Genomic DNA, 23,939 nt, shown 5'->3' on the forward strand with positions numbered 1-23,939 from the left:
CTTGCACACTAACTGGATGCTTATGGTATTCTTTTTTACTCTTTGTCATTGCTGATTTGCAAAATTTGAACAAATTCTTGGAAACTTGCCACAGACTGTGTACATAAGAACAAAGAGTATAGACGGTTTGCCTGCCACATAATCGTTTTCTGATATTCTAACCAGTAAACACCCAGTAGTTTAGTTGTCTCAATATGTAGGTCATATGATTTTGATGCCTCTTCTGAAATATTCTCAGTTGCTGTGCCAGATAGGTGCTACACAATAACCACAGATATGTTTTTGGTGAATATGTGCATGATATGCGAAACTATTGACTGACTCTGTGTATGAAGATATGAAAAGAACTTGTCCTAAAAATACTTGGACTCTTTGTTTAAAAAAAAATGATTTGTTTGTTTGTTTGTTTGTTTGTTTGTTCGAAAGAGAGTAAAACTTGAAGACATTATGATACATTACTCTATGAGAGCTACGTATCAGTTGATGACGTGATGAGGACTGCCACTATATGAATTTTAGTACATTTGCTATACAGGGATTTTCCAATTGCCTTTAAAGAAAAAAAAAATGCTGGTTGATTTTCTCGTGCCTAATGCCACATTATTAGTGTTTGTTCAGTGTTGTCATACTTTCACAACAAGATTTATCACTCATGCTACTTTTTCTGTTTGAGACTCTCCACTGGCTAACAAAACAGATTTTGTAATTTTTCCTTCTTATGATATCCGTTATGATCTGCATTTTTTTAATTAATAATCTTGAAACAAAAATACTTTGTTAGTCACTTTTTTTTATTAGAGTATTGCATGGATTTTTGAAGTGTTCCTTCTTATGATATTGCTTATGATTCTAGCTTCTTTTTTTTTGGCATTATTATTCATGAGAAACAAAAGTTGTCAGTCACTTTGAATACGTAGAGATTTTATCAACCACTTTGTGATGATGGAGTCAAAAATATAAGGTTTGATGTTGCAGCGAGACCATGAATGCAGGAATAATAACTAATATTTCTTTTTACACATTTGAATGTATCATTACTATGATACTCTATTCTACAGTGAACCACTCTCTTTTGAGTTGACAACCCCCCCCCCCCCCAAAAAAAAAAGGGGGGGAGAAGCATCCGCAAGACCTCAACTGCATAGAGAAGTAAACTCTCCTCTGAAACTCAGTTCATATACATCTGGGTTGCTAGGCTTTTGTGCAGCTTGAATACTTGAAGCACCCCCAGTGTGGTGTGTGGCAGGTGCTGGATTGCGGCCTGGAAGGAGCTCTTGTTTTGGGTGGCAGATCGTGGCGCGCGTCTTCGCAGTCAGAATTATGCATCTTCACCTGAGGATACGCATATTGTTAATCATACCATTAATTCCCACGGTGCGCTCCCTGGCAACAAGGCTTTGCCTCCAGCGATTGGGATCGATGTGCATTTCCTCAACTCTTCCTCACATATCTTTAGTGGTAATGATTTCTTCCAGAACAGGGTTGAGGGAGAGAAGAAGGGAAAAAACAAAATGATGATCATGTCTTGTCCTGGTGTTTGCTATTGTCACAGTACAGCCCAACGTATTTCATGTCGTACACATACAGTGTGTGTACGTGTTTGTACAATACAATGAAGCTCTATGCAGCTTTTTTAAGTCGGTGCATTCATTGGTAGTAATGTGACAGCAATGGTATGGGATTGCCAAAAGAGCTGATGAGGTCATGACGAAACAGACAGCATTGGAGGGGCAATTTTGAGAAGCGAGGGGTTTCATAGGGGAAATCAGAGCAGGGTATTGTCATCAGGTTTTCTCCTCATGAATTATCAGCATTATTGTTGAAGTAATCATGATAGCCTGCATTATGTGTGAGATGCCTTTGTGAGCGGGACAAATGAATATTGTGGGAAAAAAAGTGAGCGGGACTCACCCCTTTGACTACTTTTGATACATGTGGATGGCTCTTGACAGGCGATCAGTTCATTTATTGTCATCATTATTGTCATTGTTATCATTATCATTGTCAACTTCTTCATCATCATCTTCTTCATTATTAGGTTGATATCATGTTCATAATGTCTTATAAAACCTGATTCATATTCAGGATTAATTGTTTCCTGATCAGTTCATGTATCTGGCTCATATTTCCAGTCATATTGATAGTCATTTACAATCGAGAAATCTGAAATGTTAAAGATATTGTTTACCATTGGGAGCAGTGATTAAAAAAAAAGAAAATGCTCCAGTTATCACATTTGATGCATATGTGTAGGTCAGTTGTATCACACAACATCCAACTGTATAAAAACTTTGCAATAAAGCCTAAATATAACGAGATATTATTTTTCTCAATAAACCATAACTGTAGATGGTTTATTCTAGAAACAATTTTATTATACTATTATTCACATTTTGTATATTTATCAATACTTAACAAAGATTATACACTGATTACAATTTTTACATTGGTTGTTTCTATCCCTAACTCACATTTTAGAATTATTTTGAAGTGCTAAAGCTTGGTTTTTGTTGCATCTGCACATGATAGATAATGTCTTTAATGATAATGAACATGTTTACTTGTATTAATCTGATAGGACATTTACGCTTTCTTTGACTGCATGCTATAAAGCCATCAGTGTCATGCCACCACATTTTGATAAAACTGTGAGTGCAATGTTACTATCATTCTCATCCAGTCAAGCTGTTTGTGCATTGTGATGCATTTGACCAAGATGAAAATACGGAGCGGCAATGTTTAAATTGCTTTATGGTAATAGGTGCAACAGTTGCATTCTTGAGTAGGTAAGGAAATAACAAGTGTCTGCAAATCGTGTTGCATTATTCATTGACCCCGTTTTCCTCTCTTGATTTCTTTGCCTCAGCAGTTAAAAAAAAAAAAGAGAGAAAAAAAAAAAAAACTCTGAAATAGCATCAGCTTGGAACAACCGATGATTGCTAATTTTAAATTCAACTAGGACAGGAAGTATTTATTTGGTGCTAAAGTACCCCCTGTATACCTCTGTCCTCATCGATTTTATATTATCATAGAAGGATAGCAAAGGAGGGAAAACGGAGACAAATTACAGGCAAATTAGCAGCAGGTACAAGGGCACCTGCTTTTCTTTTCTTTCTTTTTTTCTCTTTCTCTGTCGTATGTGCTATGCTGTGTGAAGTCAAGATTTTTTTTTAAATAAAAGTAAGAAACCATTTCCTGTGTGTGTGTGTGTGTGTGTGTGTGTGTGTGTGTGTGTGTGTGTGTGTGTGTATTAAGGGAGAGATGCCAAGTTGATGTCTGTAGTATTAACTGACTCTGTTGCCGATCAGCCATCATTAGACAGAGACCTGTCATGGAAACCAGGGGATAAAAGTAGATATCTAAAGAAAAAGAGAAGAGACTGCATGTACATGACATATCTTTCTGTGTTGTTATCATGAGCTGTAATCATTTTTACTTCATTTTTCCTTTTTTTTTTTTGTGTGTGTAATAATGTTGTAGAATCCTGTCCTCTCCCACCACAATCAGCAGTTTGGCTTGGTGTGTTATCTTACATCTTGAAAATGTGTGCATTGTGACTGTAAAAATCGTGTTAGAGAATTGTCACGTGAAGCATGATGCTATGTGTTTATTCCTTCATAAATTCGATGTACTGAATTTAAAGAGGACAGTCGCCCTGTCGAGGAGTTGATTCATGAAATGTCCATTTGTATGCTTGACGGCACAAGCGGGTGAGCGGTAATTGATTTTGTGATCAAGAATCGCAACATAAAATCCTCGGCTGCTTACAGTTCTTTACTCGCGCCCGCATTACACCGATGGAACGTCTACATGATTTGTCTCACTTGATAGAGGAGAAATCTATTCCAGCTGGCGGCACTTTGTGTATGTTCGTATTACCCGAGTGATTCCTCTGCAAAGTTTTTCGGTCCTCACGAACAGAGCGCCGGTTAACCGTGACTATGGTTGACTTGAATGGTGCTTCCCTCCTCCCGTTGTGGAGGTACCACAAAGTGCATCAGCCAGTGCGCTTCTGTGTTTGAGTTATTGATCTCCAGAGTGCAATGATTGCCCGAGACCGGTTTTCGTCTCCTTTCTCCCTCCCCGACGACAGAGCAGAGGGCTTGGGTCGCTCTTTATGCGATGCGATACATTCATGTGCTCTGTCACATTCGTGCGGAATGGAATTATCTATCTTTCTTGGGGTCTTTGTTTGTGTGGGTTTTTTTTTCCTCAGGCTTGCGCAGAATGAGTCATATGATGTAAGCATCGGTTGAAGAAGGCCCCAAACACATTTGTCTTGCCCAAGTAAAATGTCCCCCACCCTCCCATTCCATTTCTAGTTTGTAGATTGTATTGACTTCTCTCATCCGTAGAGACTGGCTTGGAATTTCCATTGGCTAACTCTGCTATAACAGGGAAATCTCATCAAATCAGTGTCACATGTTAACTCTCATGATGTGAGAAGTTGAGTATGTGTATCTATACAAGGGGAAATCCCATGGGGTCTGCAGTTGTCCTTTTTTTTTTTTGTGCTGCTTTTGCCTGAGCACTGTCAGTTTGACATTTTAGTCAGAAATGTATGTAGACTGAGGTTATTTGGAATATGTACCGTGGATTGAATTAACCATGTGTTGACTAAATATTGTCTAAACGTGTGATGTGTACATGTGATGGGGGGGGGGGGGGGGGGGGGAGTTACTTGCTCTGGACAGTTGCACAAACTGTTTTTCTTTAGAGGGGGATGGTCATGAGTGTCCTCATTCCTCAAGTCTCATTGTGTTTGACCACGGCCAATCAGTGTTTGTCAGCCGGCCCATCACCTCATTCGTGCAGTGAGTCATCACAGTTGGGCTATTGAGGAGTTCATCGGGGCCTGGTGTGTATATGAAGTCTGTCTCCAAGACCATATTGCTGTACTTTGAGGGCTATTTGAGACGACAGAGAAGATCTCGCTAGTACAATGTGTACCTCGATTAGAGTCCCCCTGTCTAGGAGGACCTCATGAGGACACCCAGAGGACATGCCAGATGAAAAAGAGCATTTTTTATACAAACTCAGCAGGGGATGAGAGAGACACACGTTAAAGAGTCCCCAAGTTATCTAGCGCAACGTTGGCGTACGTTTCTGTGAAAACCAGTTGGCAAGCCTTTCTCCTCCAGAGAGGCAGCAGTTTCTTGTGCACACATATGTGCACTCCGCCACAAACAGCACGGTTCACCGAAGTGTGTGCCGTGTTCACCCCCAGAGACCGTTTAAAGTCTCCTCATTTAGCGCGAGTCTTCATAACTCTTGGAGGTTTTGCTAGACTCGAGCCAGGCTATCTAGCGCGATCTTTACCTCAGAGTCACCCCAGCCTCACGCCAGACGCCTTGTGCCGTGCCATCGTCTGGGGTGAACACAGAACATCTGCACAGTTTATATGACCACCGTAAATAATGCGCAATTCCACTGTAAGTGTGACTGGCTCAATTATTTATATTAACACTCCCTTCCAGTTAAGAAAATAAACAAACAGGTGTAACACAAGGTACCACAACGACTATTTTAGATCATCTGAACGATAGGAATTAAGAAATCACACATGGTACGTCATTACTACAGTGACTTGAAAAGCAGCTGACTTTACACACACAAAAAGAAACATTTTAGGCCAAATTTCACCTTTGCACAAGAAATGCAAATGCTGAGTTTGATCATGGGTCACAGATCAAGCTTTAATCATTATTTCACAGTGAGTGACTTTGAACACAGCCAGGAAATACCCATACTTTCACTTTTAAAAACTTAAACGTGATGAAGTCCATGGAGAGGTACTGTACTTTTTTGCCCAATACATGTCAAGAAACTCGGGTATGGATGAGAGCTTGAACTCTCATGGTTCAAGGAGTGTATCAGAAAATGTTGCAAAACTCCATTTTTGTTTTACTGCTTATAGCTGTTATTGGTATGAAGACATAATTTCCAAAGGCATATGAGCAAGAATTGAATAAAAAAGAACACACATAAGGACAGGATATGTTAAAAAGCATATGAAAAACAGAGTATAAATTTGTTTTTATGTTTTTCCTTAGGGTACACTATTGAGAGAGACCAAAAAAAAAAAAAGAAATTTGTGAGAGCACCTGTTTTGAACAAACTGTGGCCGGTTTTTCTCAAAATAAATCTTCTGTGCTAGAACTCTGCAGGAACTGGACAATCTATACTGCAAGTGTTTACCTGTGGTGTAAGGAAAAAAAAGTGTGAGCTACAGTGAGCCCTAAGAACCAGAGAGAGATGCTAAATGGGTCACCCTACCCATTTCCCCAGTTGCAAAGCTGCCCCTGTCCCTTCCAACGATCCCTTCTTACTGAGAGGTCACGTCAAAAAAGGCTTACCAATATAATGCATCATGAGCAGTGCTGAATGTGTGTGTCTGTCTTTTTGTGTATAAAACGTACATGTGTGTGTGTGTGTGTGTTTGGGAGATGGTGATACATGGCTGAGTTACAGTAATATTAATACCCCAAGACAGCAGAGTGTAATCAAGATTTCAATGTAAATGATATTCACTGGATGGATTAGAGAGGAGGTAGCGTTGCTCTGATGGAGGACTTTATGAGGAGGGGCCTGTGTGACGAGCGAGAGTGGGTAAATTCGACAAGTGATGCTTTCCTGAGAAATCATGATGGCCTGGCAGAATTGATGCACCATACGAGTCTTTATGGGTAGAGGACTTGTTTGGAAATGTCAGCTGATGAATATTTTCCCACGAATTGAAGTATTTAGTCATATTTCTAGCAAATAAGTGTAAGGAGGGGGAAACACGATGGAATTGCTGTGAGTTAAACACATCAGAATATTAGTATTTTGCGTTCAATTTGTTGGGATTGAATTTGTGTATGTGTGTTTAAATATCTTTCATCCCTGATTTGATCCGCTTAGCATGCCAACTGATGTCAAAGGAAGTATTTGTAATATGATGTAGCAGGTAGAGGAAATATTAATTGTGTGCATAGTAAACAGACATACAACGTACCATGCACTGAGGGGCTCTCGTTGAAATTGTAGATTCTGACGGGGCAAGAGGGATGCAGCCCCAAAGAAAAATATGCATTTTCTTTCACCAAGGAATCCATGATTTCACTCATGGCTCCAAGACAGTGCATGATATGAATTATATGTTTTATGTCCCTCCAACTGATCATAAAAAAGATAGTAAATTTGTTGAAATGAAGATGTTTGGATACTCTAGTGCTGACAATCTGTGTACCCCAATGGATGTGAATTACACAGTGGTCTGTGAGGTGGATGCCCATAGCATTAACACATGCTGTCAATGAAAAAAAAAAAAACATTGATCTGTCATTTATCAATATGACGTAATATTCATGGTATGGTGCGATATACAATAAATGTTACATCATGATATAGCATATTTTTCTCCTTTGGCATTTTCTTTTCAACATTGGTCATCAACATCAAGCAATATTATGTTTGGTCACATGATGCTGTGTAGACCAATCACAGTACAGGATTCCATTAATGAAGGATGTAATAGTTATTGGCCAAATTGATAATGGGAATAAGTATCACATTTGTGATACTTGTAGAGTATATGCAAAAGCTCTGTGTGTGTGTGTGTGTGTCACTCTTTTAGAAGGAATTTGGCATTGGAGAGGTAAAGGAAAATAGTGGGTTATTTGCCTTCTGAATTAAGATATCATGCTCTTGTCCTTGTAGATATCACTTTTATTTTTTATCCAGTAAAACATCTGTAAGAATAACAAAAGTAATGAGATAACTATCATCAGGTCTTATTGGTATCAAAAGCACAAATCTGATCCCCCCCCCCTTTTTTTTTTAATCACAATTTAAATATTTGTGAGGTATTATTGATTCCACTAGTCAGAGCATCACAGTTAATTAATGAATGGAGTATCGGCAGTTTGGTACAGTGCATCAACCTTGTGTGAGCATCATAGCAAATTGACACTATTTGGCCAAAACCTCTGATGAAAACCAGTACGTGTACATGACAGAGCTTTCGTGATTCATTATTTAGAATTCACAATTTGAACACATAGAAAGTAAAAATATTATGTTGATCTCAATTTCATGTGTTGCTGGTGTCATTGCCTCTGTTCATATTTCAGTTAATTTTGGTTTCTGTTGTGATTGAGCTTTGTGGTTTGTTTGTATCATATCTGTCAACTTTTCTGTACAATAAACTACTGAACCAGTCATGGACAGGCAGGAGAATATCATCATTGGGTGAATGAACTAGTTCATGAGAAACGATTAAAAAAGAAGAAAAATATATAGAGCAGATAGAAAGATAGATAGATTGTAAAGAGTTCCTTTTCAAAAGGATATATTCAATTTTAGCAGTCCAATACAGTAAACTCTTTGAAGTACTAAATTTCTTGTGAGAAAATAGAGATATTGAGCAATGAAAACTTAGTTTTGCTCCAAAAGGTGCCAAATCCAGTAGGATCCAATGAGAAAAACTTGTGCTTGGGTGACCAAACTTTGACCTTAGAGTATAAGCCTGGCTGGCTAACTTTCCTGCCTGTATAGAGCTTTCCAGATGACCCACATAGTACTTGATTATTAGCTGTGAAATGTTTCATATCTATGCATATACATTCTTTGAGAGATTGAGAAAACAGGAGAATGTGTAGAGATAATAAATCATCCCAGAAAAATACACAAAAGTCTCAAAAACTTGCCACTATAAAGACAAAACACCATTTACACATTGTTCATCACTGTTAAAAATGTTGTTCCCAAAGGTGCTAAATCCACAACCCCCCCCCCCCCAATATCCATTCTTTAAAAATCTGTGTAGACACATACATTTTTCCAAGACACATTTTCTTTGTCCTGTATGGGGTACTTTTGTGGGACATAAAGTTAGTGCATGAAAACATTTACAAGCATGTGAAATATAAATCCATGTTTTTCTCCTTTTATACTATAAAAAGTAGATTTAGCACCTTTTGGAAAGGAACTCTTCATATACAAATAAAATGAGGAAAACTAGATCCTAGACTCATCTATTTGCCATCGCCTTTTCTTCCCATCTGCAGAAGGTGTCCCCCAAGTGCATTACTTTGGCCCCTGTGGGAAGTACAACGCCATGGTCATGGAACTCCTTGGACCAAGCCTGGAAGATCTCTTTGATCTCTGTAACAGACAATTCTCCCTCAAAACAGTCCTACTCTTGTCGATACAACTGGTAAGTGTCAGCCGATTGGATGAACAAGTAGCAATACATCTCTTCCCGTTTCTGGGATATGCCATCTTGAAATAGGCTGTTAGAATAGTATATGTCATTAAACGTTACTCCTTCCCCCAATTATTTATGTTTACAAAATCAAACCTCACATCAGAGATGGACTTCGTAAAACACTTTGTCAATTCCAAAAAAAATAATAAACGTAAGTTGACAAATCCAGCAACCTCAGTGAAAGCCTCTGATATTTCACTAGTAGCTGTTTATGTCCTAACAAGAGGAACTGGGAGCTTCAGAAGGGATTCTTTATTTGCTCTTTTCTATCATGTTTTCCAAGGGGAAAAATACAAAAATATGTCTTCATAATCCATGTGTATGTGTGACAAACACATGCTGTATTCTTCCAGTCATGAAGCTGGTCATTTTCTACCCCATAAACTTTTTCCATGTCATGTTTTGTGATTTCATACCGAACGAACAGTCATTCCAGTTATATGTATTTTCGACCACACCCAGTTTGACGTACACAAGTAGCCATAATGGCTACCCTCCCACATCCAGCTTCAAAAACACAATGTGAGCACACACCTCCTATCTCTAAATTGCAACAGTTTTCCTGTTTGCAAGACTCTCACTTCACAGCATACTCATGAGTCTTATTAACCCAATGAAGACTAGTCCTGATTATACTTGGGCAGGTGTCTGTGGGAATTGTGTGATAAAAAAATCAGCTCTTCCTCAATGGGTTAATACTCACCAGTCCTGACAAATGATTCTCTTGTGATTGGCAAGTTTTTGTCCACCTTTCCAAATTTATGGAGAGTGTCCCTCTGATTTTTAGCAGCCCATTGTATTTGCTGTAAATCAATGCATTTTTGTATTATGAGAATTCAGGTGGCATATTTCCAATAGTTGCTTTATCAGACAAATCTTAAAGATGATGGTTTTGGATTATCATGGCATCTTGAATGCAAGACGAGTATGCACAAAAAATGAATACAAACCTACACATGGTCTACATTGCCTAGTTGAATTGATTTATCATACATGTATATATTCAAAGACAGTAAATCACAGTTCACATTTTGCAGTATGAATTGAAGCTGAGAATTTGTGTATATTTCATTCAGTCAGTGTATTGTTATATTTGTATTATTATTGTTTGGTGTTTTTTTTTAATGGAGGGAATCTGGTGATGTGTATCAAGTTATTGCAATTTGTTAGGGGACTGTGATCATCTGCAGCACTTCTGCAAATAATTTAATTCTTTTTTTTTTGTCGTTATCTTAAATTGTATCACAATATATCAGATTGTATAGATATTGCACATTGATAATATCTGTCTGTCTCTCTCTCTCTCTCTTTGTGTCTCTCTCGCTCTCTCTTGCTCAATTGTCTCCACAGCTACACAGAATAGAATATGTACATACGAAACACCTCATCTATCGCGACGTCAAGCCGGAGAACTTCCTGATTGGCCGGAGCTCCAGCAAGACACAGGGCGTCATCCACATCATCGACTTTGGCCTGGCCAAGGAGTACATTGACCCCGAGACCAACAAGCATATACCCTACCGGGAGCACAAGAGCCTGACGGGCACGGCCAGATATATGAGTATCAACACGCATTTAGGCAAAGGTAATATCAAGGACGGGCATTTGGAGAGGGTTTTCCGTAGACCAATTTATGAGGAGCAACAGGCATGTACGAAAAAGGTTACAAGATTTGGCATTTAGAAAGGGTCAGATCAATGTATGAGCTCATATTTAGGTAAGGGTATTAAGAAATGCCATGATATGTCAAAGGGTTGGGTGGACAGTTGAACATTAGCTTGCTTTATACTAGAAAAGGTTATGAAAACTGGCATGGGGGGGGGGGGGAGGAGTAGACTGACTGTATGGGTATCTACATGTTATGAGGCAAGGTAGAAAGAACTAGTATTCTGAAGGGGTTCCTCCTATGTATGAGAATCAATACACAATGTTGGCCATAGATTTGATGTGTATCATGTCAGCATCTACTCATTCAGGAAAAGGTAACATGAGATGTTATTCATATACACATGATGTCAGGCTGGTACATCAACAACAGGCATTTTGGGAAATGGTAACATTAGCTGTCATTTTACATAGCCAGGGAAGATGCTATGTGGCAATTGGTCAAATGTATACAGTACAGGAAAGATAATCAGGACCTACACTATGAATTCATAGTTGGCTGTCTTGCTGGCAATGCAATGGGCTTTAGCTGTTTTGAACATGTCAGCATTGTATCTTTGATAGATTCGATTATGGCCTGTTCACTGTGCTTACAAAATGATGATAATTTAGTTTAGTGTGTTCAACAAGTCTTCCTTTAAATCATTTTCTTTCATGTTTTTTAAAGTTCTCTGATTAATGTGAATTTTACTGAAAGTCAGTCAGGAATGACAGTGCCCTTGCTGTTGTTATTGTATACAATTCTGAAGTGTTAAGGGGAGGGGGGAACTGATTAGTCTCCTGTGAAGAAGATGCTAGAAAATCATGTAGACATGTGGGATAGGAGGGATGTGTGCAGCTAAGACCGGTCTCTTCCCCCACCGTGCTCATTTTTTAGCTCATCATGTTTATAATCGTCCCGCAGCCTCTGTTTATGCTGAGTGCTACCTTGTGTGTCCAGCAAGTCTCTAAAGTGGATGTTCTTTTTCTCTTGTCTCCATCTTTCTCTGTCTGTCTGTCTGTCTGTCTGTCTGTCTGTCTGTCTGTCTGTGTCTCTTTCTATTTCTTCCTACAGAGCAAAGTCGGCGGGATGACTTAGAAGCCTTAGGTCACATGTTCATGTACTTTCTACGGGGCAGCTTACCATGGCAGGGATTAAAGGTAACAGCATCTTGCTTTCAACCCAACAAAAAGATAAAGAAAACATTACAATTCCTTGAATTTGCCTCTCAGGGCAAGACAAATACTCTCGGTTTCTAACTTAATGACAACATCCGTAGACTGTCACTACTTTCACTGAAGACCGCTCTGTACCTGCAGAATCATATTTATGCCGGATTTACCATCTCTGTCACATGCCTTTCCCTGGTTTCAAGTCCATTCATTTTCTTCGGCATAAAAACACAGACTGAAGAGCTATCACAACAGCAAATGTTACAAATGTCAAATACACAACTTCTCAAATGTCAAGCACGAGCCGGAAAATGTAGCAAACTGTTTTCCCTCCAAATTTCAAATGATGGTGGCATTTTGGTGGTAACAGGAGAACATGGGTCATATTTCAAGGTAAACAAGTCATACGATTGGATGTTGAGAAATGGAAGTATATCCCGTTATTCTTCCCTGTGTCATTCTGTATTTATTTTTTAGAGGCATTTGAAGGTGAAGTTGTCTTCCAATATGCGTTAAATAAAAATATTCTGAATTACATCCTGTTGTTAGATAATGATTTCTCCATCAGAGTCATGACAGAGATACCACACAAGTTTAAATCCAGCCAGTATAAACCTACCTACCACCAGGAAATGTTTTCTGAAAAAATGTGAAATTTTAAAGTGCCATATCTTCTTTATTTCTTTCCTGATTATTGTCATGTTTAAAATGTTCTGTAGGGATTTTTTTTTTGTCTTTCTTTTTGAGTTTATTTATTTTTTGGGTGGATTCCCTCGTTAATGGTACCATCCATTTCTTCAGATTATTGAGTTTGTAGATGCATGTGTTCATATTTTTTTTCTTCATATTTATTTTTTCAATGTGTGCAACATGGTTTATCATTTTAGTCCGCCAAACGATGTGTTTGTGTGTTGGTCCGTTCCCCCCGCCCCCAGAAAAAAAAAAAAAACTCTCATATGACTTTGGGTATAAGATTATGCAGAATATTTAAGAGAAACTAACATTTTTGTAGAGGAAAAATGATCACTTACCATGGAGCTCATGTCTCCATCACATGGCCTTAAAAGGACTGGACAATACTTTTGACAATTCCCTGACAACTTCAAGCACATCCTGTCTGTCAGCAGTTAAGAAACATGTTATGGCTAGGTTGATAGTAGCATGTGGTTTGTTATACTTCAGATAGTACAATGAATACAAAAGCATAAACAAAAAAAATTTCATCCTGTTTTGTCAATAGCAATTATCTTGCCCTTTTGTTGAATAATGTGATATACCTGATACCTTTTCAGGCCTCACTAGTAGGGGAAACATTTACACTAACTTAAGCTCTAACATCCTTTGTTGATACATATGTAAAAATGGGGGGGGGGGGAAGAAACCCAGAAGAGGGTGTTCAATTGTGATTTGAATCAACTTCTGGTGTGAATTATCATTGGTATACCATTTTAGACTCAAGTGGTCTTGTTCCATAACTTATACCCTAGTGTTACCAGAGATTACAGTCTTTAATCTTGTGTAATACAAAGCTGCCAACCTCAGTGCATTTGAAACCCAGAGAAGCACTCTGAGAGCACAGACCTCCACCAAGCAGCTCATTTCTACCATTGATCTTGTTCTTCCATTTATATATCAGTGGTTTCCACCCATGTATGCGTGCTGATTTCCCAATATACATGTAGAAGCCTATTGTAAAACGTCATCAACTTCCAGCTACACGGCGTCCCTCACCCTAGCAGAAACTAGAGCATGCACTTTAGTGTGCATATATGCAAACTTGAACTCCAAGTTCATTGACCCTACCTGCCAAAATATGGAAAATCCTTCATAAAAGCCATAAAAATTCCCAGATCACTACCAAAAATTAATCATCTGTTCCTTGTGTTATTCTCAACCTTTCTTGTAAGTATCATCCAAATCCATTCACAACTTTTTGAGTTATTTTGCATGCAGACAAACAAACAAACACCGGTGAAAACATAACCTCCTCCCTTGGCAGAGGTAACAAAATTGCAAAGATTGAGGTTGCCGTATTTAGGTAAACTGTAATGCAGAGCAAGAGCTGTACCATGCAGACTTGATATATGCCAGTCCCTTGGAGTGCTGAACCAGTGGTGTAGTTTTGGATATGTCCGCATTGGTGTGGGTTTTCATTACAGTAAACTCCACGTAAGTCAACTGCGCATACAATGTTGAATAATCAGTGAAGTCAAAGCTAATGGTGAAGTCCAATTTTTGTGCATAGGCTTACGTGTATTATTCCTCCATACAAGTCCATTTTTCTTGATAGTCAACTTATCACCTAAGTCAATCAGTTTCTGAGGACAATTTCAAAGAAAAATCATTAAATTTGCAACACCTATTCAAGTCTTATTGTGCCGCAAAGTGTAGTGAATCACTGTTAAACTGCACCATGCATTCATTTTGTTTACACAAAACTTAGTCTCCAGACTTGCCACAGGCTCGCCCAAGCTTACGCAAGCCAGCAGAAGCATAGAAGCAAATCATGAATGTTTGCAGCTTCATACGTACCTGTGCACACAAAGACTACTGCTACGTAAACATTGTTGATACACTCATGATAGTTTTCTTGGAAAGCCATAATAAGCCAAGAGTGAGTGAAGCTACAAGACAAGACCATTCCGATTCCATTATTTTCAGGCGGCTTTTGACGTGTGTTTAGGGGATGTACATCAGCTGGAAAAACTCATTTTCCTTATTTTATTGAGTTCTATTGTGTCCTTTGGGCTAAAGTTTTATCGCACTAAATGGCAACATGATTAAATTGAGATGCAATAAAGATGGCGTGATCCATGGTTCAAATCTTTAATCTGTTGCAGTTGGGCACAGTTTAGTCTTTGAAATAGAAATTGAAAGGGTAAAATGCAATGAAAACTTTCACCATAGTTACATGATAAGTATCAGCAATTTATCAACCAAAAATTTGTCAACCAACAATTTGTCACTTAATGAAAGGTAATTACAGACACTTTTTCATTTCTCATTGATGCAAGTAAGCTAAATGCAGCGTTGAAGGCACCATGTTATAAATGATGTTCGTTATTCTGAAGGTTTGCTATTCCAAAACACATGCATTCCCTATACCTGTGTAAATGTTAATCAGAAAATGAAATGGGGTTCGTTAAGCCGAACATGAAATTTTACAGCATCATAGCAAAGGTTCATTATTCCGAAAGTTTGCTAATCCCAAAATGAAATATGGTTTCTTATTCCAAAGGTTCGTTCGAAAGTGAAATGGGGTTAGTTATTCCAAAGGTTCGTTAGTCCAAAAATAGATATGGTTCGTTATTCCAAAAATGAAAAGAAGGTGCTTACTAATGAACCTGCGGGATGACAACTGTAAGCGATGCTGCACCAATTTCATTTTTCTTCCTGTTCTTTTTCTTCTAAATAGGTCCCCAGAAGTCGGGGTGCAACTAATAAATATACGCAGGTGCGTATATCGCTGACACTGCCATGCACTCCCGAGACTCATTAGCACTAACAGATGTGTATTTTTTTCGCATCCATTTAATTTGCTTTTCTTCACATCATGTAAATGATGTGAAGTTTCATTAACATGCGACATGATCACATGTATTTTCATACCTTAAACACCCAAAATCCGAGGGTTCATTTATCCGAAAATAAAATTGGGCTCGTTATTCTGAAGGCTCGTTAGTTCAAATATGAAAAGAAGATGTCTACTAACGAACGTTCGGAATTACAAACCTTTGTTTTCGGATTAAAGACCTTCGGTATAATCAAACTTTTTTTCTTTTTCATTTTCGGATAAACAAAACTTTGGAATAATGGACCTTATTTCATTTATGGATTAACGAACCTTTGAAATAATCTTCACATCGTGTAGACGATTTGAAGATAAGAGTAATTAACGTGCAACCTGATTACATGCACTGTATTGTCATATTTGAAACATCCAACGAGCGTTGAGAATAACGAATTGTCACTTTTTTTAATCACATGAATACTCCGGCACTTTCTGTTCTGTTCATCAATACAGTGTCCTCGTACAATGCATGCTGTACTGCACAGCATACGGTGTAGATTATTTTAACCCTGAAAAGGCTGGTCTTACCTTAAAGGATCCCCCCCCCCCCAACATGAACTGCGATTATTTTGTAACGCTTAAAGATTTCACGCTTTTATTTCATGACTTTTTTCTACCCTCTAGAGTTAAACAAAACTTTGGAATAATAGAACTTATTTCATTTATGGATTAACGAACCTTTGGAATAATCTTCACATCGTGTAGACGATTTGAAGATAAGAGTAATTAACGTGCAACATGATTACATGCACTGTATTGTCATATTTGAAACATCCAATGAGCGTTGAGAATAACATTTGTCACTACTTTTAATCACAAGAATACTCTGGCACTTTCTGTTCTGTTCATCAATACAGTGTCATCGTACAATGCATGCTGTACTGCACAGCATACGGTGTAGATTATTTTAACCCTGAAAAGGCTGGTCTTACCTTAAAAGATCCCCCCCCCCCCCCCCCCAACATAAACTGCAATTATTTCATAACGCTTAGAGATTTCATGCTTTTATTTCATGACTTTTTTCTACACTCTAGAGTTTTATGCAACTCTCGATACCAAATATGCATGCCCCGCTTACATGATTACAGAGTTATGTCACACTTTCACGTGGCATGTCCAGAAAAATTTGATATTTTGCATTTGTTTGTGTGTAAAGTCAATGGGAACTGGAATAAACACTGTTTATTGCAGATACTGTTTTCAAACTATATTTTCATTGGATTCTTTTCAGTCTATATTAATGTCATTTGTTAATACAAATAACTCTGCTAGATCACAAAACAGTGACATACATTAGACTAAAAAACAAAGAAATACTTACAAGTAACATCAAAAATGAAAAACGAAGAAATACATAAGGAACTAGTGCAAACTGTAGAAACACTGCATATATTCTTGATTATGCTATGTTTAGATTATTAGAGCTTGTTTATGATTTCTGTCATTCAAGTTTGCTTTGGATCATTCCATGATAAGATATGTACAATAAAAAGTACCCAAACATTCCATTTGCCAACATGATGTGTACTTAATTAGTCATATGCATATACATTAATTACTAATTTGTACAAGTGTATCACATATTTCAAACATGAAATAACACAATTGGACAATGAACACCTTCTTTTTTGCATATAATAACCTTGATCAGGGATTTCTAGACGCATGAATATTTAAAAATTAAAAAAATTTCCATCTATACATAATTAATCAAGAATATCTGTAAAGATAAGAGGAATTATATTAATTTGACTATACATGTAGAAAACATAATGACCTGTGTGTATACTAGATTTGGTTGCAATCAGACAATCAACAGCTAAGAGCTCGGGGGGGGGGGGGGGGGGGGGGGGGCTTTAGGCCCCTCCCCCAATTTTTCCAGCCTCCAAAATACCCCAGTCTTTTTAGGATTAAGGGTAAGGGCCTGCCGATAGCACAACGACGCTCTTAGGTAAAACAGCTGGAACTGAGGATTTCAGTTTTATGGGGTTCCGAGTATGTTTTCTTTTTAATGAACATCTCTTATTTGTAATGAAAGTAAAGTGAGAAATAATCATCTTCTTGCATTTGCAACACGAACTTTTAAGCATTAATAGGGATGGTTGTGTCTGCAGTGCAATCTGTGATCCTGCCAAGCTGAATCAGATTGAGTCACATGGCGTTCCCGTTCTATGATATGACAATGCTCATAAGTTGATTTACTTTGACTTACGCAGAAGTCGAATGTCACCAGTCCTGTGAAAGATCGACTTACGCGGAGTTGACTGTAATTTGTTTTTAGCTTGTCTGCATTGAATTGATCCCACTCTGTAGTGTGATCATTGGTGCGAGGCTTATGGAGCTCTGGCATGATTTTACCACTCATTTGCTGCCAGTGGTATTGAAGTTAATAAACTTCAAGTATATTACCCAGTGTTTCTCATTTCGATCCACCATCACGACTGTTTCCCCCAACTTCCCCCAACCCTTTTCCATCACTGGCATTCTCAGCCCCACCACCCGCAACCTTTTGATCGAGAAACAAATGGTACATTAGATGAGTGACAAGAATCAAGCGAAGAATTGGCAAGGTTTTGATGTTCGAGAGCAAAAGAAGAGATGAAGCAATAGTTTTGATGTGGGGATTTTGCTACTCCATGCACCCTAGTCAACTACAGCACATTGGTGCATGATATCACCGACTGCACTGACGTGTTGACTTGATCAGATATGCCCCCCTATCATGTGCACTCAATGTTTATGAACTGGCTGGCCTATCTTTGAAAGGAAGCAACGAATCTGGCTGGTCTGTTTACAGAGTGTAGCGGTACTTCATTGTGAAAATTTGTATGGCTAGAGAGATAATCATGTTTTGTTTGTGTCATTTTATCATTAACCTGCATGTGAATCAAAGGGGCTGTTTACACTGTACAATTTCTTTCCTAGTTCAGTGGGCCTGCCCAGTCAAATCAGTAGCAGACAGGGCATGTGTTAAATTAAAATGTTACTGCATAAAGCAGTGGTCAAGTGCGTTATAGATTGATGTAATTCTTATAAATGTAGATGTGTACATAGGAAGAGACATAGACAAAAGACATCGGACAAGTACAACAATAGTGCGTGCTGAGTTGCACAAAATTAATCAAGTATTAACATGTACGCCTGCATAGAAACATCATGCTTCTGTGCGAAACACACAGGAATGGCTTGGCAATACGTGTATCATGTGACGCAATGCTTCTTGATATACTGTATATATTTAAGTGGTACTAATGTACAAGTGTCGCCCTGTTTCTGCATCCCCAGGCTGACACGTTGAAGGAGAGATACCAGAAGATTGGGGACACAAAGAGGGCCACGCCCATTGAAGTTCTGTGCGAGAATTATCCAGGTTTGTTGACCCATTTGGGCGGGGCCACCAGGGATGCGGTCAGGCTTATTAATGTCATCCATTGTGATAGTCGAAATTTGTGTCATGCTTTCTTGTCCTGTTAGGAAAATCAAGAAAATCAAGATGAATTTGATATCTGTACCTTCATTTCCCTCCTTCAGTAATTGATCTAAAAACATTGTGAGATATGCATGAGCACATGATGGCTCACCCGCCAACCTAACCACTCTGACTGTAACAATTGGAGAAAAAAAATGTAAATAACATTTATGTAATCGTGCATACTTGGGTGCTATGAATAATACATATGAAGGGGAGAGTTAAGATATTATTTGATGAAACTCTTGGCTGAATCACTAGTTTTGCCTGTGTAATGCCAGATCCTACCATCGCACCTGCAGAAACCATGTCTTTTTCCAAGGCAAACAAACAATTTTTTTTTGGTTTAATTCACAGAAATTGATTTATTTTTCCAGTTTCAGTATTTAAATTCCGTAAACCATTGCACATCTAGCGAGAAACATTGGATATCTAGCGAGAAACATTGGATATCTTTGTTCTTGTGAGATTTTTAGTGTCAGATGTGGTGGTGAGGATATTGATGAAATAATCTTGGATGGTTTGGCCTCCAGCAAAATGATTTGTCTTGTCAAGATCTGGATCTGGATCTTTACCATGCAGGGCCCTACTGGGCTTAAACACATTGGTACTTGTGTGGGATCCAAGTGGGATCTTGTACGTGCGTGGGTTGTAACTCACACACACAGGACCTCTATATAAGAAATGTTGTGCTTTCCGTGCCGTGCCTTTAAGCTTCATTTCGTGCATTGCTTAATTTGTTGGCGTGATTGTCCATTCTCAGATGAGTACATTCCTTGATCATCCTTATTCTGTCTCCCTCTCAAACTTTCTACAGAGGAAATGGCTACATATCTCAGGTACGTCAGAAGACTAGACTTCTTTGAGACACCAGACTACAGCTACTTGCGCAAACTCTTCGCCGACCTCTACGAGAAGAAGGGATACGCAAAATCGCCCGAGTTTGATTGGACCGGGAAAGAGACGGTAGGCCTATAAACTTTCTTTTGAGATTTTATGTCAATTCATACTAATGAGGGAGTTAAGCTTATATGAAAGTAGTAGAACAGAGAAGAATTTAGTTTATATAGATTTGATTAACATGAACAGCAAATATCAATGAAATTATGGCTATCCAAATATAGGTACACCAGTCAACCAAATTGTGTTCCATAAAGTATCTCAAAATAGATGCTGTAGTCACATAAATGACATCTCTTACACATCACCTACCTTTTGTCTTGGAATTAAGGTGTCTTCAATGTTACCTTTTCATCTTTCTTTAATAAAAAGGTTCCATTTGTATATATGTTTGATTGCAAACATTATGTTTGTCATACATGTCTACCACTCTACCTTAATGGCTAATAAACCTGATTTGAGAAGATTTGTGTAAATGTTTTGGTATTTTGTTGGCCTTGCGAGAATTAATGGGCACCAATGTTTGCAAGTAAGATGAGAGAATCCAGGCAGAGAATACATCGCAATCCATCAATTTCAATGACATCAAGTTATGTCGCTGGAAGTTTGCTCTGGTTAGGTAGTCTGATTGTGATGTACTCTATTATCAAACTCTGGCCATTTCATTTGACGTTATCATAGATATCGCATGTGCCAAGCTCCACGACAGAAGGTGGACCCACTTCGCCGCCCAAAGACAACCGAAGAGACGACAAGGACAACAAACATGGCGTCCGAGGGGTAAGTTGGGATTTAAAGTTTCGGTCTATGCATGGTGATTGGTATTGTGGTGGTGGTGGTGGTAATGGTGATGATGGTAATGATGATGTTGATGATGGTGGTGGTGGTGATGGTGGTTGTCAGGTGGTTGTTGTAGTGGTAATGGTGATGGTGATTATGATGGTGGTGGTGGTGGATATAATGATGGTGGTGGTAGTGATGATGGTGGTGGTGGTGATGATGGTGGTTGTTCTAATGATGATGGTAGTTGTTTTGGTGGTGGTGATGGTGATAATGATGTCAGTGTTTATGATGTTGATGGGTACTGTTGTGTTGATTGTGGTTACTGCTTCCTTCACTGATCAGAGATTACCAGTGGAGAAGAAAAAAACACTGTATTTCTTGATAGTTTAAGATTTAGATATGTGGGGTAGATATTATGTCATCACAATTAAAAGAAATGCATTAAAAACATGTACAGCATTAATTGTCAGTCTTAGCAGCAAACAGTCCATTTTCTCTACAGCTATGTAATATTTTGCTGCTGAATACATGTTTTAGTTTGTCCTCTGGCTGCTTTCATTTCAGTTGGGAACAAAAGGCTGGGTGGAGAGCCAGCGGCAGGGAGGACTGGAGCCCCCAGGGACAGGCAACCAGCCAGGCTCCATCCAGGTCATCAGCTCCACCAACGGGGAGGTGGCAGCCGACGAGTTCAACAAGGGTTCGCAGGCACCCATCACCGCGCCCACGGGCGAGGTGGAGGTGGTAGAAGACACAAAGTAAGTACTGGGTGGCTGCAGTCTGTAGCCATGGCCCATCCAAGAGGGGATGGGCTTATTGTTAATCTCAATCTGACTTATCCACAACTTTGCATCCGTTTGTGGACAAATTATGGACAGAATTTTCTGGTCTTTCATTATCACCTTTGCATTGTCACTGTGTTAGTCATACCATGAAAATGAAGTGCTGCCTTAAGCAATGGCATATTTTGAATGTCAACGATTAATGTAAAATAATAGGAGCTCAATATCAATGAACAGATATATACAGAGCTGTATGGAGGGGATGTGAGATTTTGAGATTTGTATCGAAAGGAATGAGCAGTTTTTCTCCAGCCATTCTTCATCCTTTCACTTCAGTTGAAGAATGAGAGCTTTAAGCTGTAGAGTTGTATTGTATATGGGGGAAAAACAGGTCTTGGACCATGCCTATTATGACTTATTATAGGGTACTGTAAAAGTAGAAATTTTCGTGGTGTTGAAATTTTCGCGCATTTCGCGCAACCCGAAACCAGTGTGAAAATAAAAGCACGCGAATATTTTTGTTTGCCATATGTTCCAGTAGTTGATGTCTTGATTCCGCGGAATTCAAAACACGCGAAACTCTTCTTACCCCGCCGAGCGCGAAAACATCCACTTTTACAGTATGAGAAAAGGGTTCCTCTGCAGTAGATTGATCATTCAATTAGCATTTGTGGATTACCACCCAACTCCAGACTGTCCAGCAAGGGTTTTGGGAGGGGGTTGTCAGTAAGGACTGGGGAATACATGTGGCAGTTTATTCAAGGGACAGTCTCATTCAGTAATGCTTGAAGCCAAATGGAAGGTTTACACATGCCTGCTATATTTAGGGTAGAATTTTTTTGAATACCCAGTCCTGTGAGCCAATTAGTGGACTGGTTGGGTAGTTTATGAAGGGGCACTGCAGTCTGGTTCAGAGACTATGAATTGTAGTACCTGATGCCGTTATCTGAAGTAGCAGTGTGAAGTAGCAGTGTAGAGTAGCAGTAAAACAATTTGTTGCCAAGTTGTGAATCCACTGGATCATTTCAAGATGCCATGTTAATTATGAGATATGATTAGGCCTCTGTTTGTGGTGACAATTTTTGATCATGTTCTAATTGGACTTCTCCAACACATGCTTCTTCCCCCGTGCAGGTGCTGTTGCTTCTTCAAGCGAAAAAAGAAGAAGGGCCTCGGAAGGCGTAAGTAGCCGACCACCCAATGCCCCCCTCGATGTCCTGGAACGACCATCCACGTCCTCTGTATCACGACCCCCTCCCCCCTTCTCTCCAGACTCTTTGACTGTTTCTGCGAGCCAGCCAGACACTTTGGCAGAACAGGATGCTTTCGCCGTCCCCCGTTTGTTTTTCGAGTTTGTCGTCGCTCATCGTGATCCGTGCGACGTCGGATGTCTCACAACGTGTTCCTAGCCCACCAGGGGGAGGTGAGGGAGAAGGAGAGAGAGAAAAAAAAAAACACTGTTCACTGTTCATTGATGAGAGGCAGAAACCCATGCGTAGAGAAGGAGGAGGAGGAGGAGGAGGAGGAGGAGGAGAATCACATAGCATGGGAAGAGAGGCCACAAGTGCAAGCAGTCACTATTTTCCTGTTGCATACTCCACATGTGATCTGTCCTCTCTCATCTGTTTGAGTGTTTGTCTGCCCGTCTCTACCACATGTACACACACAAGGGTCTCCCTATTGCTACCCAAGTTTTATATGCCTGCATTAGAAGAAGAATTGAAGAAGAAGAAGAAGATGAAGGAGAAGAAGAAAAAAGAGGACAAAAAGTGCATCCATGATGGGCTTTGTGAACGGAGTTTTTTTTTTTTTCACTATATTTCAGTGTGTATGATAACAAACGTTGTGTGTACTACCAAGATGACTGTTCAATGGTGTTTTCTACATGAAGTTTTTCCCGTGAAGTGGTGATGATATTCTTGAGTGAACATTTATGTCGTTCAGCTGATTATGCGTTACTTTAATCTGACTTCTTTAGAGCTCATCTTCTTGTGTTTACACCATAAATGGTGAAAACAGATAAGATTTCATATGACTGAGGTGTCTTATCTTATTCTTTGTGTCCCTTTTTTTAAGTAGTCGTAGTTTGCATACTTTCATGCTCTTCTAAGAATGTTGTTGGTGATTTCAAAATCAGAAATCCTCACCTTCTGTATCGTTACCTCATGTTTAGATTAAATACAGAGTCCATTGTAGAGCTTTACAACATCTCCAGGAGTTATAGAGAATGTGAACACTTCTCAGAGTACACATAGGCACGTGTGTAGCACTATTTCACATCCCATTCCCCCATCTGCCTCACACGACGGGCAAACTAAAACCACTTGTTGCAGTTGCATCACCAACACAGTGTGAAATTAGGATGAACTT

General features: G+C 39.0%; 1 protein-coding gene across 1 annotated transcript in view; it reads left to right on the plus strand.

The window, feature by feature from the left end:
• The window catches only part of LOC139712236 (casein kinase I-like), an 89,464-nt gene extending 66,174 nt beyond the window's left edge, over positions 1-23,290 (plus strand). The window contains exons 5-12 of the mRNA XM_071624073.1: positions 9,051-9,199; positions 10,601-10,835; positions 11,970-12,055; positions 18,924-19,008; positions 19,925-20,073; positions 20,689-20,787; positions 21,355-21,545; positions 22,704-23,290. Of these exons, the coding sequence (XP_071480174.1) occupies positions 9,051-9,199; positions 10,601-10,835; positions 11,970-12,055; positions 18,924-19,008; positions 19,925-20,073; positions 20,689-20,787; positions 21,355-21,545; positions 22,704-22,758 (1,049 nt within the window). The 3' untranslated portion in view covers positions 22,759-23,290. The remainder of the gene's footprint in view (positions 1-9,050; positions 9,200-10,600; positions 10,836-11,969; positions 12,056-18,923; positions 19,009-19,924; positions 20,074-20,688; positions 20,788-21,354; positions 21,546-22,703) is intronic.
• Positions 23,291-23,939: the final 649 nt, after the last annotated feature.

This window comes from Diadema antillarum, unplaced genomic scaffold (genome assembly GCF_040938485.1).
Source record: "Diadema antillarum isolate AM-2024a unplaced genomic scaffold, OU_Dant_1.0 seq00001774_RagTag, whole genome shotgun sequence".
In the NCBI taxonomy this organism is placed as follows: Eukaryota; Metazoa; Echinodermata; class Echinoidea; order Diadematoida; family Diadematidae; genus Diadema; species Diadema antillarum.